The 16,658-nt window shown below is 45.1% G+C and overlaps 1 protein-coding gene across 1 annotated transcript in view; it reads left to right on the top strand.

Annotated features, from left to right (window-relative positions):
* Nucleotides 1-572: 572 nt before the first annotated feature.
* The window catches only part of ANKRD10 (ankyrin repeat domain 10), a 38,355-nt gene continuing 22,269 nt past the window's right edge, over nucleotides 573-16,658 (top strand). Inside the window, exons 1-3 of the mRNA XM_056862187.1 lie at nucleotides 573-773; nucleotides 7,873-8,025; nucleotides 15,681-15,772. Coding sequence (XP_056718165.1) covers nucleotides 573-773; nucleotides 7,873-8,025; nucleotides 15,681-15,772 — 446 coding nt within the window. The remainder of the gene's footprint in view (nucleotides 774-7,872; nucleotides 8,026-15,680; nucleotides 15,773-16,658) is intronic.

Genomic DNA, 16,658 nt, shown 5'->3' with positions numbered 1-16,658 from the left:
ACAGTGTCTCTCAGGGTCAAGTGTGTAGGAAGAGACCCAATCCCCTTCTGACTATATATTACTCTTCCTACACACTTGACCCTGAGAGACACTGTCCTTCAGTGTTACTCCTCTGAAGATGCCTGCCACAGCTGCGGGCGTAACGTCAGGAAAGAAAATACCAAGACCACGGTCACACAGCCCGGATAACCTACGAGAACCAATGAACTCTCACCGTGAAAGCCTTCGACAATATTTTTGTGAGTCTTTAAGGCGCTACTGGACTCTTGCCCTTTTCTACTTCTGGAATACCTTGTACGATTTGTGATGCCAATAAAGGGGATTGGATTGGCGAGTCGTCGCCTGGAGTCTCCCTCATCCTCCGACAGGGCCGCTCCGCCTTGGCGAGAGGCGGAGTCCCATCCGGGCCCGCCTCCCTCCCTCCCTCCTTCCCTCCCTTTGTGCTCGGCAGCCGCGGCGTTGCGTCGGCAGTCGGCGGGCTCGGAGGTCGGCCGCTTCCCTTCCTCCCTCCCTTCGTCCGGCCGCCTGAGGCCGCTCGGTTGGACGCAGCCCCCCCCCTCTCTCCCGTCGCCATGTCTCTGGGACCCGGCCCGGAGGCGGGCTTCTCGAGCGAGGAGCTGCTGACCCTGCGCTACCCGCTGCACCGCGCCTGCCGCGACGGCGACTTGCCGGCGTTGTGCGCCTTGCTCCAGAGCGCGCCCCGCGAGGGCTTGGCGGCCGAGGACTCCTTCTACGGGTGGACGCCCCTCCACTGGGCCGCGCATTTCGGGAAGGTGGGTCGGCCGTGGGGAGGAAGGGAAGGGGGAGAAGGAGCCGTTGGCCGCGCGCGCCGTGACGTCACCCCCCCTCAACCGCCGCCGGCGCGGGGGGCAGCAACGGCTGGCGAGCGCGCGCCGCCGCCGCCGCCATTTTAGAACGTTTCCCCCGCCTTGTTCTCCTCAGCGGGGTCTCGGCTGTGAGGGGGGGCGGCGGCGGGAAGGAAGCGGCCATTGTCTTCGTGCCTCTAGGCGCATCCCTCCCGTGGGGGAAGCCTCCTCTTTTCGGGGCGAGGAACACTCCTGAGAGGATGGAAAAGATTGGGAACGGTGCTGGTTGCGGTCCTCGGGTTTCCCCCTTGGCCGTTGAGGCGTGGGAGGTTCCGCCTTGGGTTGGCCGCTCTCTAGATGCGCCTCCAGCATCAGATTTGAGTTTGATTTGAAACGGCTGCTGCTGAAAGTTAAAAGCGAAAGTGCCAAAGCGGGACTACAGCTGGACATCACGAAAACAAAAGTAACGACTACAGGAGAATTGCACAACTTTAAGGTCGACAATGAGGGGATTGAAATTGTCCAAGGCTTTCTATTCCTTGGCTCCACCATCAACCAAAAGGGAGACTGCAGCCAAGAAATCAGGAGACTGAGACTGGGAAGGGCAGCCATGAGGGAGCTAGAAAAGATTTTGAAGTGTAAGGATGTGTCACTGGCCACCAAGACTAGATTGATTCATGCCATCGTATTCCCTATTGCTATGTATGGGTGTGAAAGCTGGACAGTGAAGAAAGCGGATAGGAAGAAAATAGATTCCTTTGAAATGTGGTGTTGGAGGAGAGGGTTACGTATTCCGTGGACTGTCAAAAAAAAAATCAGTGGGTTCTAGATCAAATCAAGCCTGAACTGACCCTAGAAGCGAAAATGACTAAACTGAGGCTGTCATATTTTGGTCACGTCATGAGACGACAAGAGTCACTGGAAAAGACAGTCATGCTAGGAAAAGTTGAGGGCAGCAGGGAAAGAGGAAGACCCAACAAGAGATGGATGGATTCAATAAAGGAAGCCACGTCCTTCAATTTGCAAGATCTGAGCAAGGCTGTCAAAGATAGGACATTTTGGAGGACTTTCATTCATAGGGTCGCCATGAGTCGGAAGCGACTTGACGGCACTTAACACACACACAGATGCACCTCCCCCCCCCCAAATACTAATTCTCAAAACTCTGCAAGGGTGTTTTTTGTTTTTGAGTTTCGAGAATTGGGATGGGGGGAAATGTACTTCTGTCAAGCAGCGAATCCAAGGCCAAACCTCCCGTGCGCAAATGGCCCTTTGCCGTTAGTGCCGGTCGACGGGCGGAAAGCGAGGTTGGGTTGTTGACGGCCGCTCTGCCCTTGTTTTTATAAAGTGTGTGTGTGTGTGTAAGTGCCGTCAAGTCGCTTCCAACTCATGGCGACCCTATGAATCAATGTCCTCCAAAGCAGCCTTGCTCAGAGCTTGCAAATGTAGGGCTGTGGCTTCCTTTATTGTCAAACCATCTCTTGTTGGGTCTTCCTCGTTTCCTGCTGCCCTCCACTTTTCCTAGCATGACTGTCTTTTCCAGTGACTCTTGTCGACCAAAATATGATAGCCTCAGTTTAGTCATTTTCACTTCTAGGGTCAGTTCAGGCTTGATTTGATCTATAACCCACTAATTTGTGTTTTTTGGCAGTGCACGGAATCCGTAACACTCTCCTCCAACACCACATTTCAAAGGAATCTATTTTCTTCCTGTAACCCCAAAAGTAAAACAACAACAACAAAGGAGCCTTGTGATGCTGCAAAAGTGGCCGGATTTGTTGATGCCTAAGCTGTTGAGGACTAGAGACCCCTTCATCCGATGAAATGGGCTGTAGGCCAAAAAGAGAGAGAAAGCTTATGTGCCACACGACTGCCCAAAGCGTATTCTGAGCTGTAATGCGTTGGCTACTTGGCTCTTGGAATACTCCCAAGGGCCATCTATGCACGGGAGGTTTTGCCTTTGATTTGCCGCTCAATGTATGCACATTTCCCCCATCCGAATTCTCAAAACTGCACGGGGGCTTGTCGTTGAGTTTTGAGGATTGGGATGGGGAAAATGTGCATCCATGGAGCAGCATATCCAAGGCAAAACCTCCCGTACATAAATGGCCTCAACTGTTTTGTTATTAAGGCACCGTTAAGACATGCACATTTTGAGGACCACAAGCACTCCCCTTCCTCTAAATCTGTTGCTTGCCTTACTTTAGCCTGATCTGGTCAGGAATGGGCGGCATACAAATAGACAACCAAATTTAGTGTATAGGTGTAGATGGGTACAATCCATATGGGGGCTTCTCCACATTATTGTTCACAGTGCAGAGGACATTTGTCCCAGGGTGCTTTCACACATGCCAGATAATGCACTTTGAAGCGGAATTTTACAGTGTAAAATGGCAAAATCCACTTTCAAACATTAAAATGTATTGAAAGTGCATTATTTGGCATGTGTGAAAGCGCCCCGTCATCTCTGTCCCATTTTTTTTAACCAGACTTTCTTTGTTAGGATGACTCCCAATAGTTAAGCTGTGTAAATTTTGCAGACTACTTTCTCTTACAGCCAGAAGAAATACTTTTTTGAGGTTACTAATGTCCCACCCACCTTGCTTTCCTTCCACTTCTCTGTGGCTTCAGCCTCAGTTGCATTTGTAGAAAACTTCCTAAACCCACTGTTCAAAAAGCAGGTGTCTTTGATTTTTTTTTAGTTGTTGCTGCACATCTCCAATTACATGTTGTCTTTTTAAAAAAAATATCCTAAATGGTTTTTGTTTGTGCTGCAATGTTCTCATATCTGCAGACTCTTGCTGTTTCTTGGTAGATTGAAAAGTAGGCTTTCTGTGCCTTCGCATCTTTGAATTGACTTCCCTATGTGAATTTTGTGTGTTCCACCTTTTTGTACCTTGAGGCACAGAAGTAGTACTGATCTCTGGATTATAACTGCCCTTGTTCCTTTCCTCTTCTGCAATGGTAATATGTTTCAGCAGCTCACTCCTAGGCAGTTTTGACACAAAGGAATCCATGAATCTCAGCCAAAACTTTTGAAATACTCAGGTGCCTGGTGAACCTGTGAGGAGTAGAGAACAATGTTCCATCCACTGCTGTTCTTTTACCCTGTCTGCACCTTCCATTGTTCAGGGCTGGTCCTGTAGGAAGCGTTGGGTGGAGCCTTGAGATTATTCAGCACCAGTGGCTAGTCACCTTTCCCCTTCAGACTTGTGTCACTCTTGCTGTGAGTGCTCGAAGAACCACCTGTGTGTGGTACTCAAGCTCTTGAACACCTGGGGACAGATTTCCCTTGTTTTGATTTATCTGTTGTGGCAACAAAGTTGTTTGGAGTCTTAGAAAGAAGAAAATGTACATTCAGATGGCAAGCAGGTCTCTGCCTGTGCTTGGCAACAATAAAGCTCTTCTTGATAGAAGATCAAGGTTAATTTAATCAGGACTCTTGCGGTATCTCAGCTGTTAGTTTCCTTGGCAAGTATCAAGTTTTGTATTTAGTTGCAGTTGAGTGTAAAACCCTACTGGCTCTACTGTGTTGGTAAAACATTTGTGTTTTAAAGGAATTAAGTAGTATCCAGCCATTTCTTTGCATACAATGCTGGTCAGGGATCTACTTTCGCAGGCCTGCTTTTATTGTATATACTTTTATTTTTATGTAAAATAGTGTTTCTTCCTTACAAGGGCTGAAAAAGAAACCAACTGGATTTTATTAAATCTGTATTATAAAGTCATGTGCTCTCAGTAATGTAATTATATTATTCTCTGACTTTGTTCTTTAAGTTCCCCCACCCCTTACACTTTTATGCTGACAGAAAATCACTTTGGGTCAGATTTGAATGTGAATATTTGAGCCAGGACATGATCTGATAGCCCTTTCTAGAGACACTTGGTGGTTTCTTAAGTTCAATAAATAAATTCACTGTAGGAAAAACAGGATGTAAATATGATAAATATTATTCCATTTAATGAACATTACAACATTGATTGTTTGCATTCATAGCAAGTAATGAAATCTAATATACGAGGAAACTGAATTTGCATTGCTTGTTAAACCATATATATGAGGAAACTGAATTTGCATTCCTTGGTGCTTGGTTTATTAACTTTAGCATCATACAATGTACGTTGGATGTTTTTCATGCTTTAAACAGGATGCAGTGATAGAATGGCCAGACATTAAATATAGAATCCTTCTGTCACTATAACCGAGTGGAGACAGCTTTATAAACTGACACTGGCATGCCAGGCTTGTTCTTCTGCACTATTGTAGCACCTGTTTCCTTTCTGCCACTCTTGGTAGCATTTCTGGTTGTACATCTTGGATTCTTTCATTCTGTACAGGTTTGTCAGAAAGATTAAACCCAGGATGTTGTTAGGTGGGAGGACATGCACAGTATGTGATGCTTTTAGCCCCGGGTGGAAAATCTATTAATTATTTTATTTTTTATTTCATGTAAAATGCTTCTTAACAGAAGGATTGTCAGACATAAAATGAAAAGGTCTAAGGACTTTTGTCAATTTTTCCAAGTGTTCTTTGCTATGGTGGGTCATGCATAGAAAAATGTATTTTATGTTTGGGTTTTGCTTCGGACCAGTATGGCTGTTATCACTGGTAATATGTGTTCAGTGTTACTTTGCTGAAAATCATAATTTCCTGCCAGTTAGTGGGTTTGGGGGACAGAGTGCTTTGTTGTTCAGGTAAGTTAGGATTGGCCAGTGGGCAATCTTAAAAATTACCGTATGTTATTTCTCAAATAACACTGGCTTAGCATTTTCAAAAACAACTTTTGCCACCAAACATTTATAATGAACAACTCTTCCTTAAAGATAATTCACAGTGGGTAGCCATGTTAGTCTGTTTGCAGTAGTCAAAAAGGGCAACAGTCCAGTAGCACCTTAAAGACTAACAAAATATTTTCTGGTAGGGTATGAGCTTTCACTGAGCTGTGGCTCACGAAAGCTCATACCCTACCAGAAAATATTTTTGTTAGTCTTTAAGGTGCTACTGGACTCTTGCCCCTTTTGAACTCTTCCTTAGTGAGTGGTATGAATCCCAAATTCGTTGAAAAGGGAAAGAAGCTCAGTGAGCTTCTAAATTTGGCACTGGCCAATTCTCTTCAAGAGATCTGCTCAGGGTGTTTCACATGATGATGAAAATATTGTTTGTCACAGATAAGTCTGGTTCCTTGATTTTTGGGCTGCTTCCTAGGTCCAAAAATGGATTGGTTATGTTTGCATGATTATAGTGTGGGAGGACTTTTATATTTCCAAGATGTTAGAAGAAGTAACCTCTTTTTAAAATTTGTAAGTGATTTACAGATTAGCTGCTTCTCCCCCCCCCCTTTAATGTCATTATGGATAACTTATCTGAGTGATTTTCAATTGTCAGAATGAGAGCATGTTAAAAGAGAGGAAAACATAATATTATTGTTAGTTGTGGAGTTGTCCTTTCAGAACTGTTTTTAGTTCTTTGACAGTATAGAGTAGAACTCCAAAAAGAGCATAGTTGTGTCAAAATGATCAAGATTATGGCATGCCTATAGTGTGAAGAAAAGATAAACGTGTTACTCTTTAGTTTATGGAAGGGGAGAATCACAGGGCAATCCTGTGCAGAGTTACTCCAGTCTAAGCCCATTGAAATGAAGTAACTAGAGCAGTGGTTCCCAAACCTTTTGGGCCACCGCCCTCTTGGTTCCACAGACTCAACCCCAGCGCCCCTACCCTATAAAAAGCGTTATTCAAAATAGGGGTTTGCATGGCTCACTAAAGGAAATAATAAAGTTTCAAAACAGTAACAAATAATTGCACATCTATTCAAAATCAAATTAAAACTTTTTAGTTGAAATTTATTGAACAAAATTGATGAACTTGATCCAGTGGTACCAGCTCTTCAAAGTCCGGAAAAAAATTCTGATTGTTTCCACCAAATTTGCCAGCATGGTGTCATAGCATGTTCTATTGTAAATTAGTGAACAACACACTTGAAAGGGCCCACCTCTAGCCCCCCCCTGCTGCCCCCTTGCCTCTTAGTGCCCCCCTAGGTAATCCCACTATTCCCTAGGGGGTGGTACTGCCCACTTTCAGAACCACTGAGCGAGCATTCCCTGTGAAATCAGTAAATCTATTACTGGGGGTTACCGCACTTGTATTCCCAGCGATGTATTAAGAGTTTGAAAAAGTTATAAAAAATACTGTTCGCACTTTGTTTGGCCCCTTTAGCTGTGAAGACGTTTTCCAACCATTTATAAGCCGTAGTATCCAAAAACCCTTTTAAAGCAATGTTTTTTATAACATTTTCAAACTCTTAATACATCGCTGGGAATACAAAGTGCGGTAACCCCCACTGTCTTGCAGTTTGTCCTAGGATTGTAATGTGTCTGCAGCACAGGAAACTACACATCTGATACATATTAGTGACTCAGATTTGAAACACATAGTAATGCACCATGGCACACAAAATCTCATTTAGGTTTATAGGCAGACCAACAGACTAGAACATTTCCCTTACAAATTTTGTGGGACTAATGTGGAACTGTTTTTTCTAAGATTATGATACACCAGTTTTAATATAATCAAGAGAGTAGGATAAAGCATCATTTAACACAACACCATGCAGGAGTGGTTGGCTATTTGTATAGCAGTGTCGTTTGTCAGCTTCTGGATTTCCTCAGATGTTCAGTTTAGCATTCTGTATGTGTCATTCACAGCCCATGGTCAATGAATGGCTGTACAATAGAAAATGTTAGATCTCTGAGGCGGCATAGATTTAGCTGTTCTTGTTGCAGAAGGGCTACTTAGTCTAGGGCTGAACAATTTAAATGTTGTGGAGATTGACAGACTGGATGGTTGATTGCTAAGAGATTCAGAAATCTGTAGACCCTGATTGTTCTGATGAATGAAAAGCCTTTCTGGCTGCTTCTTTTCAAATTGAATGATTCTGGAGCTTTATAGCTGTCATTGGCAACAGACAGATAACAAGTTGTAGGCAACACATGTGATATTGGGGTCATATAAATGTATAGTTAAACCCGTGTGCTTCTCTCCCCCCCCCCCCAATTTCTTTCTAAAGTTGGAGTGCTTAATACAGTTGGTGAGAGCGGGAGCTACTGTAAATGGCTGCACAACGCGCTTTGCCCAAACACCAGCCCATATTGCTGCTTTTGGAGGGCATCCTCAGTGCCTCATCTGGTTAATTCAATCAGGAGCCAACATAAACAAACAGGTATGTATTTTTTTTCACCTCTTCTTTGCAATCCATTGGTGCTTTCAGGTTTGCTGCTTGTAAAGCCTGCGTGTTCTTTTGTCATTCTTCAGTCAAAATTATACTGAAATTGCATAAGAAATGATTAAATATACTTAGTAGTAAAATAAATATAAAATTAGTCATGAGTAAAAGTAGAGGACGCACACACAGTGATGGATACTGTTGTTTTAAAAAATAACTCTCTTCCGATCCCACAGCTCTTAGAGAATGTGATCACTGTTTTTTTTTTAATTAATGGCATCAGCCAAACTAGTAAGCCACCATCTTCTACTAGGGGACTATGGCTGACCCTCATTCATAAGGGCTTGAGTCGGTTCCAGTGGGCTGCTTTTCCCACCCACCACTAAGCAGCAGCAGAATTACAGTGATGCGTCTAGAAAGGAAAATATTTTTGTGGAATTGCTTTTTTGTAGATAATCTCTTTGTAGATAATCACCTGACATTGCCATTATGATAATGCTGATCCTATTAGTTTGCTTGTTGTTGTTGTTTTCAAGACATGGGTTAATATCGCATGTTAGGAGAATAATTATTTCATTTTATTTCATATTTTAATTGAAAATAGGGGCTAGGAACACCTCAGCCTTTCATATGATTAACTTTGTTTTTACTAAGGCCCTGTGGACCACCAGCTGAAGCTAGTCATGGAATGGCAGCCTGAAGGAGTAAGGGGGGCTGGGGAGAAAGAAACTATAGTCATAGTTACCCAGTGACTCTTATCCTGAGCTAAATAGTTATCCCTGCTTGCGACAAATCCACATCTAAGATCAGGAATTCTAACATCAAAAGCTGAATGTGCTGTGGCAGAACAGCATAAAGATCCACTCAAAGACAGACAATTAATAATTTGATCTCATAGGCGAGGCAAACTTACTTTGAGGAATATGTGACTAATCTAACACTAGTCACTGGTTAATGACAGCAAACTCATTTACGATTTTTAAAGGGACATTCTCTGTCCTGATTTCAATGGGACTTATTCCCAAGTAAGTATTAATAGGATTACAGTGCATTTGTGAGCACATTTTCAGCCCGGGCACTTCAGTGAGAAAATCTGATTCAGAGCCTGATCTTATATGCATTTACATAGAGGTAAGTCCCCGTTCATTTAGTAAGTGTTGCATCTGGTAAGTATGAATAGAATTGTAACCTTAGGAGCTGAATAAATAAATAAAACCACTATAGTGGTTGTGAAGCTTACTCTCAAGAATTAAAACATTGCTGTCATACATCACACTCCTTACTTTAAAAAAAAATTACTTACATTTGGAAGGGTTACAAACCTGTACTTCTTGTACTTGGGCTAGATGCAGAATTGTCTGTGGCAGGGGAGCTCATCGCAGCTGGAGAATCGAGGGCGGTCGTGGCCTCTGGCTGCCACCGCGAGGTCATACAGTGAAGCGAGGGCTGTCAGAGAACCCCACTGTGGGCAGGAGAAGACCAGGACAGGGAGAGGCAAAGGTGTCTGCCAGTGGAGCAGGTGTGGCAGGAAATGCGCTCAATGGGGAGAGGCTGGTTGATGGCTGCAGCTGCCATCGGTGGAGAAGGCGTGCCCTTGGACCTCAGGGTTCAGTGGGAGGGGGCAGGAGCAAGATGGGCAAAGGTCTTCGGGGCAGTGCTGCTTGTTGAGGAGGGCCCTCAAAGCCATCACGCAGCACACATTAGGGTGTCCCCTGGACAAGCACTGGGAGGATACAGTGGGAATGGGGCCGGGTGAAGTTGAGTCACAGCTCTAGTGTGAAGGCGTTGCTTTGGAGTGAATTCGTCTTCTCCTCTGAGGCAAGGGCGTCTTGAGCAGTGGGTTGTTTTCTTTGCTCCATCCGGGGAAGGCAGGACTAAATTCTAACTTCCTGTCCCCCTTGGTGGGAAAACAGCCTACAGAAGCCCAGTTTCCTCCTGCCTTCTAAGGGGAAGCAGGCTCTGTAGCACAGCTCCGTGCTTTAGTCAGTGTAGGTTAATTACTCTATTTTTTCTTCCGCCTATCTGTTTGCTCTTACTCTAAACACTTTTCCACTCTATCTTTGGTCCTCTACTCCCCTTCCAACCCTCCTGGCGTGACCTTTCTCTCTGAGGGTTCCCTTTGTAAAATCCAAAATGGCGGACACCATTAATCCCCGGGAGGACGACTTACTTTCGGTAGAGGACTACCGAGTCGGGCTAGTGAAATCTGCCCACCGCGAGTCTGATTCTCCCAATGGCCATAATAGCGAGCCCATAGGGAGTGACAACTCTGCAAACGGGGGAGGCACTGCAGAGTGCGGAGACCGGACCGAAGAAGTCGGCATCAAAAAAGGCGTGAAAAGCCGCGCAGCTGCAACGAGGCCAAAAAGAGGAAGCACGGCTTCAAAACGGTGGCTGCCTGCAGTTTCAAGACCAGCTCCAAACAGAAAGCCGGGAAGAAATCTCCCGCCTATGCTGATACTGCCGCGATCGCAACCTTCTCTGCCCTCCTGGCCTCGTCGTCGAATGCCTTCCTGCCTGGAGTTGGTAACATACCCCTCCCCCCCGGTAGATGTGGCGGGCGATCGGCTTTTGTCCCAGCAGGAGGCTGACGGTTTGGTTAATCTCGCCTTACAGAGGCAATGGCAAGCATTTCAGGCTTAGCAATTAAGAGTCCCTCTCTTTCCCTGGATGGGGCCCTTGGGGTCTCCCTCCACGTCCTTCTCCCATTCACTAAGTCAGGGGTGGGGAACCTGAGGCCCGGGGGTCGTATGCGGCCCCCGAGGACATTTTTTGTGGCCCTCGGGAGCTCTGGGGCCCTGCTGCAGAGGCGGGGCGCAGGGCGGCCCTCCCAGAGGGTGTTCCTGGCGCCAGTGGTGCTGCGGCGCCCTTTGGACCTCCTCTCGCCGACTGTCAGCTGTTGAGCAGCGAGAGGGAGGGGGAAAAAGGCTGGCGGCTCCCGGGGGCAGAGCATGCATGCAGGAGCCAATTGGGCTTCAGGGGGGGCCTTTTGTGGACTCTGGGGAAAAAATGGCATGGAGACTGGGGCCCGGTTGCGCGGGGCTCTGTGCGCCGCCGTGTGTGTGTGTGGGGGCAGGGGAGGCTGGGGCCCGGTCGCGCGGGGTCAGCGGGGGTGTGTGTGGGGGGAAGGCTTTTCTCTCTTTTCTTCCTCTTTTTCTGTCACTCTTTCTCCCCCTCTTTTTCTGTCTCTTTCTTTGTCTCCCTCCGTCCTTTTCTTTGTCTCCCTTCGTCCTTTTCTTTCTTTCTCCCTCTCTCTCCATTTCTTTCTCCCTTTCTCTCCCTTCCTCCCTTTTCCTCTTTCTCTGTTTTCCTTCCTCCCTTGCCAATCGACTGTGGGCTGTGCCCCCCTGGCACCTCGTTTGCTCAAGAGCACTGCTGGCTGTCCTTCCGCCTGGGAGGGGGGAGGGGGGGCACCCTGCAGGCCTTCTCTGTGTGGCCTCCCCTGGGGTTGCAAACCTCCAGGTGGTGGCTGGAGACCTGGCAACCCTTGCCTCTTCCCCCCCCCCACTGGGAGATCTACACCTGGTATGGCCCCTGCATGATGTCATAAATGTGCAAATGGCCCTTGGCAGGAAAAAGGTTCCCCACCCCTGCACTAAGTACTAGGGAGGAGGAGTCAGTCCAAAATCAGGCACAGGTTTCTACCTCATCTCAGTGGCCAACTAAGGCTGCACTAAAATCAAAGGGAATAGAGCCACAGGCAAACCAACTGGAATCCACAGCCTCCTCTGTAGATTCCGATGATGAGAGAAGAGGGGGAATTCGACTCAGAGGATGAGTCCTCTCAGTCAGAGGAACAGCCCACCAGGCTGTTCACTGGAGAAGACTACCAAGGACTGTTAGCAAAAGCCATCTTAGCCCTGGATTTAAATGAAGAGGCTGACACTCCAGAGGAACCTAAGCCCAAATTAAAACAAGGGGTTAAAGAATGCTTTCCAAGAAAGAAAGTAACCAATAACCTGGTTCCTTTTCCTGACCTCTTTTTAAGAGCAGTCAGAGAGGAGTGGGACAATCCATCCTCTACACGACAGGTGACACCTAATATTAAATAACTGTACACCCTCGCACCACATGCCATGTCCATGCTCAAGGTACCCCACGTAGATTCTCCGGTGGCAGACCTGCAGAATCCAGGTCTAGTTCCAGAGGATGGAGTGGGGGCCTTAAGTGATCACTTGGACAGAAAGTCGGACTCCCTGGCCAGGAAAGCACACGAGTCCTCGGCTGTAGCAATCCAGGCCAGTGCAACTATGTCTATTTTTGCCAGAGCCTCATACCTCTGGGTTAAAAAACTCATTCAGTTGGTACCCGAAGAAAACCACAGAATTGTGAGAGGTTTAGAGAGGGTATTAAGCGTGATCAGTTTAGTGGCCGATGCCTCTCTGGACTCTATGTCGTTCACAGCTAGGTCCATGGTCTCCGTTACTTCATTGAGAAGCGTGCTCTGGCTGAGAGTTTGGCCAGCAGACTTTAGAGCCAAAACCACCCTCATGGCCTATCCCATCCAAGAGGACAGACTATTCGGTGAAAAATTGGATAAAATCCTTGTGGAAACCAAGGATAAAAAGCAAGCCATGCCTAGACAAATCCGAAAGGGACAGAGGACTTTTAACTACTCCTCATTTAATTCCTCTCTAGTTCAATCCAGATTTAGACCTGGATACGAGAAGGGATCCTGGAATACTTCCCAGTCCTTTTTTGGGGGGGAAGGTTTCAAAGATCCCAAAATCATAACAGATCTGATAAAGGTGATAAGTTCACCAAGTCCACTACCCAGTGACATCAACCCCACAGGGGTCAGGGGAGACTTCAGTTATTCAGAACCAGGTGGCTAGCCTCCAACCCGGACAAATGAGCCTCCAGAATTTTAACAGAGGGGTATCTTCTGGAGTTTATCTCCCAGCCACGGACCAATTTATCCTGTCCCCAACACCCCACAGAAGGGAAAAACGCACCAGGACATTCAGGGCCATACAACATCTGATACAAAATCAGGGCCATAGAGCAGGTACCGATACATGAATTACATCAGGGGGTCTATTCCATCTTTTTTACTGTCCCCAAGAAGAACGGGGACTGGAGGGCCATCCTAGACCTAAAATATGTCGTCAAAAGGATGGCACGGAAACACTTCAAGATGGAAACCCTACGTTCTATCGTAGAGTCATTACGCCCCGGCACGTTCATGACGGCGGTAGATTTAACCGAAGCCTACCTCCATGTCCCTATTCACCCTCGCCACAAATGGTATCTTTGTTTTGTCTCTGGCCAATGCCATTTTCAATTCAGGGGCCTGCCCTTTGGACTGGCCTCCGCCCCCAGAGTCTTCACAAAGATCCTTGTCACGGTCATAGCGGCTCTCAGACAGGAGGGCGTCCAGGTGCATCCGTACCTGGACAACATCCTGATCTGTGCCCAGAACAGAGAACAATCCATTCAGCACATTACAAGGGTATTACAGTTCTTCAGGAACATGATTATATAGTCAGCTGAAATCAGACAATTGGACTACATGTTCATTGGCATCAACAATCCCACTAAGGGAAAACGAATGTCCACAGCCTCGATTAGTTATACTATTAAGCACTGCATAATAGAGGCATACAAAGCGAGTGGGACGTCGTCCCAGATGGTATTACAGCTCACTCTCTTCGTAATGCAGCCACAACTGCAGCCTTTAACAGACAAGCACCATTAGAAGAGATTTGTAAGGCCGCCACATGGTCTACAATCTCCACATTTATCAAACACTACAAGTTCAACACATGGTCATCTGCACAGGCAGCCTTTGGCCGAAGGGTCTTGCAGCATGTGGTTGGAGAAGGTTCATAACCCACCCGTATGGGAGCTCTTGAAGGTCCCACTGCTCAAGATGCCCTTGCCTCAGCAGAGAATGGAGCCTTGATTACTTACCGTGAGGGCTCCTTCTCTTCTGAGGCGAAGGGTGTCTTGCCCACCCTGGGCAAATTGATAATACCGAACCTTCTAATAGTGAGTCTTGTACAGTACACATACACAGGGACGATTATTGTCCACAAGTTAAGCAAAACTAAGGTTTCTTTAGTTTTCCACTTACTCTGTTGCTGTTGTTGGGCTTATTAATGTTATCAGTTTCAGTTTTTCATTCTTGTCCATTGAGCTAGGCAAGCCGGTAACTTGGCTTCTGTAGGCTGTTTTCCCCCCAAGGGGGACAGGAAGTTAGAATTTAGCCAGCCTTCCCTGGATGGAGCAAGGAAAACAACCCACTGCTCGAGACGCCCTTCGCCTCAGAAGAGTAGGAGCCCTCACGGTAAGTAATCAAGGCTCCATTCCGTCCATAAACTGCCTAGGAAGGGGCCAGCCAGGATGGAACCGCACCCTCTGCCAAGCTTACTGAAGGTACTATTCCATTACGTGCCCCAGCAGGAAGCAAGCACAACAACATTATCATTTTGTTAATTTGAGAGAAGTAAAAAAACAGAGTTTAGTATTACAGAGTAAAAAACCAAGGCCATGGAACATTTATGCAAAAAACACAGTGATCCATATGGTGAGCGATGTAGAAAGGAAGAACAATACCACAAGGGGAAAAAATGAGAGAGAGGCTGCAAAGGCAAGAGGGTTTGGTCCAGTCATGCAAATTCAGAAACCCAAATCCGCACAGTATAATTCTGCTTGTGCAAATAATAGATGTATTGCAGTTATTTGCAGAATATCTTATGCAAATACACATTCTAGTTGGCTTACAATTTAGTACAAGCTGCCTGCTCTGTCTTTTAGTACACTGCTTCTCTAGTTCTTGTGAAAATTACTCTGGAATAAATAAATCTTACCCACTGATAAATGAACGGTGGTAAAATGATAGCAAATAATGAAGGAAGAGAGCTGCAGCCCTGAAAGCTCATATTGGAGTGGAGAATAGGAGTAGCTTGGAAGGTACAGGGTAGGTTTGTGCCTGAAATTTCTTAGAGCCAGAATGCCCTAGCACTCCTCTCTCGGGTTGCTTTCATTCTTCTGCCATTGACCGCTTTACATGCCCCTGGTCTTGCTGATGTTTCAAAGGCACTATACTGTGTTAAGAGATCAACACAGGGACATATGATCACTCTTGCTCATGTTATTTCTCTGTGTTTTTCTGTTCCCCTTAGGTCTTTAATAAGACAGCTTGAATTGGTACGCTAAGGGGAAAGAAGAACAAGCATCTCTGTGTGTGATTTTTGTTTCAGAGGGTAACGGTGTTAGTCTGCAGTAAAACAGATTTGATTCCATTAGCACCTTAGAGTTTCAGGGACGAAGAGTCAGATGAAAGGAGCTTTGACTTAACAGCTTATACCCTGAAACTCCTATTGGTCTCTAAAGTGCTACTGGACTCAAATCTAACTGCTATATTTGAGATGGTCTGTCCATAGCAATAATTAAAATGTTGCAGAGCAAAAGTCTTGGCTAAAGTAGAAGGGAAGTGCCACATCCAGCAACTTTTAGCATCCACCATGAAGTATCCAGCAAGTGATCATGATGGATATTCTGCTTATCTCATCCAAATAATTGTTTGTAAGGCTGATGTATTGTATAACATTGATGTCTCCTACCACTGCATATTTATCGTGTAGTCCATAAATTGTTAGTTTTAGACCATTCATATTTGATAATGAATTTCCTACATTTTTTTGCAGGATTATGTTGGTGAAACTCCTATTCATAAAGCCGCTCGATCTGGCAGCATGGACTCCATAAGTGCCCTTGTGGCTCATGGAGCTCAAATAGAGTAAGTAAGGTTTTGGGATATTCTTAGTAGTTGTGTGTCTAGTTAACTAACATTGAGCAGTACACACAGATATTAACTAAATTAAAAAGCCATAGAGTTGGCAGCTTACTAAGAGTTTCTAAATTAGACATGTTGAATTACACTAAGTGCTACATCTTTAACATGTCTAGTAATTTACCTTTTAAAGGGATTTCAGTTTTGATGGAGCCTTCAGTATAACATTTGAGTTGATAGTATTAATTTCACTTCCTAGAATTTTTAAAAAACTGTGTATCTGTCTTTAACATATGACAGAAAAGCCCAAATAGAATTGTAAATCTGCATGTTCAGTACCCTTTTGGTAGAAAGCGCTGTTCTTGCAATTTAACTTTTTCTTCAAAGGTTTTATGTTCTTCAAGCGTTCAGAAAATCTCACAGACCATGGCAATAGACAGCATGGACAAAGTGGATGCAGTATTCACTATAAATGTTGAGTATAAGCTATATAGCTTATAATAATGTAAATAATTACATTAGTTGTTTCTCTTTCAGCTAGTTTTATTTAAGTAATATTTTGTACCATATTCTGGAGTATAAAGTGTCTTTTTAGTTTAGTGAAATAAGAGAATTCACTGCTTGTTTAACCCTTTGGTTTCCATTAAATGATCAGATAGTATTGAAACTTAATAGTTACCTTACATTTTTATAAATATTTTATATATTATTCAACACAACACGAATTTAAAGACTATATCCAGTTTAATTATTCTCCCCAAATTTTTGGTGTTGGTAAATTTGAGTCTTACTTGAATATTGATACATTCCCCTTACCATATTTTAGGGCCTGCTGTCTTTCAAATATGGATGCCTAAAACGAAGTCCTTATTTTGAAGGACCAAAATTGTGT

Source organism: Euleptes europaea, chromosome 16 (genome assembly GCF_029931775.1).
Source record: "Euleptes europaea isolate rEulEur1 chromosome 16, rEulEur1.hap1, whole genome shotgun sequence".
NCBI classification, from domain to species: Eukaryota; Metazoa; Chordata; class Lepidosauria; order Squamata; family Sphaerodactylidae; genus Euleptes; species Euleptes europaea.
Note: the sequence above shows the minus strand (reverse complement) of the source record. Positions and strands in the feature narration are given on the sequence as shown.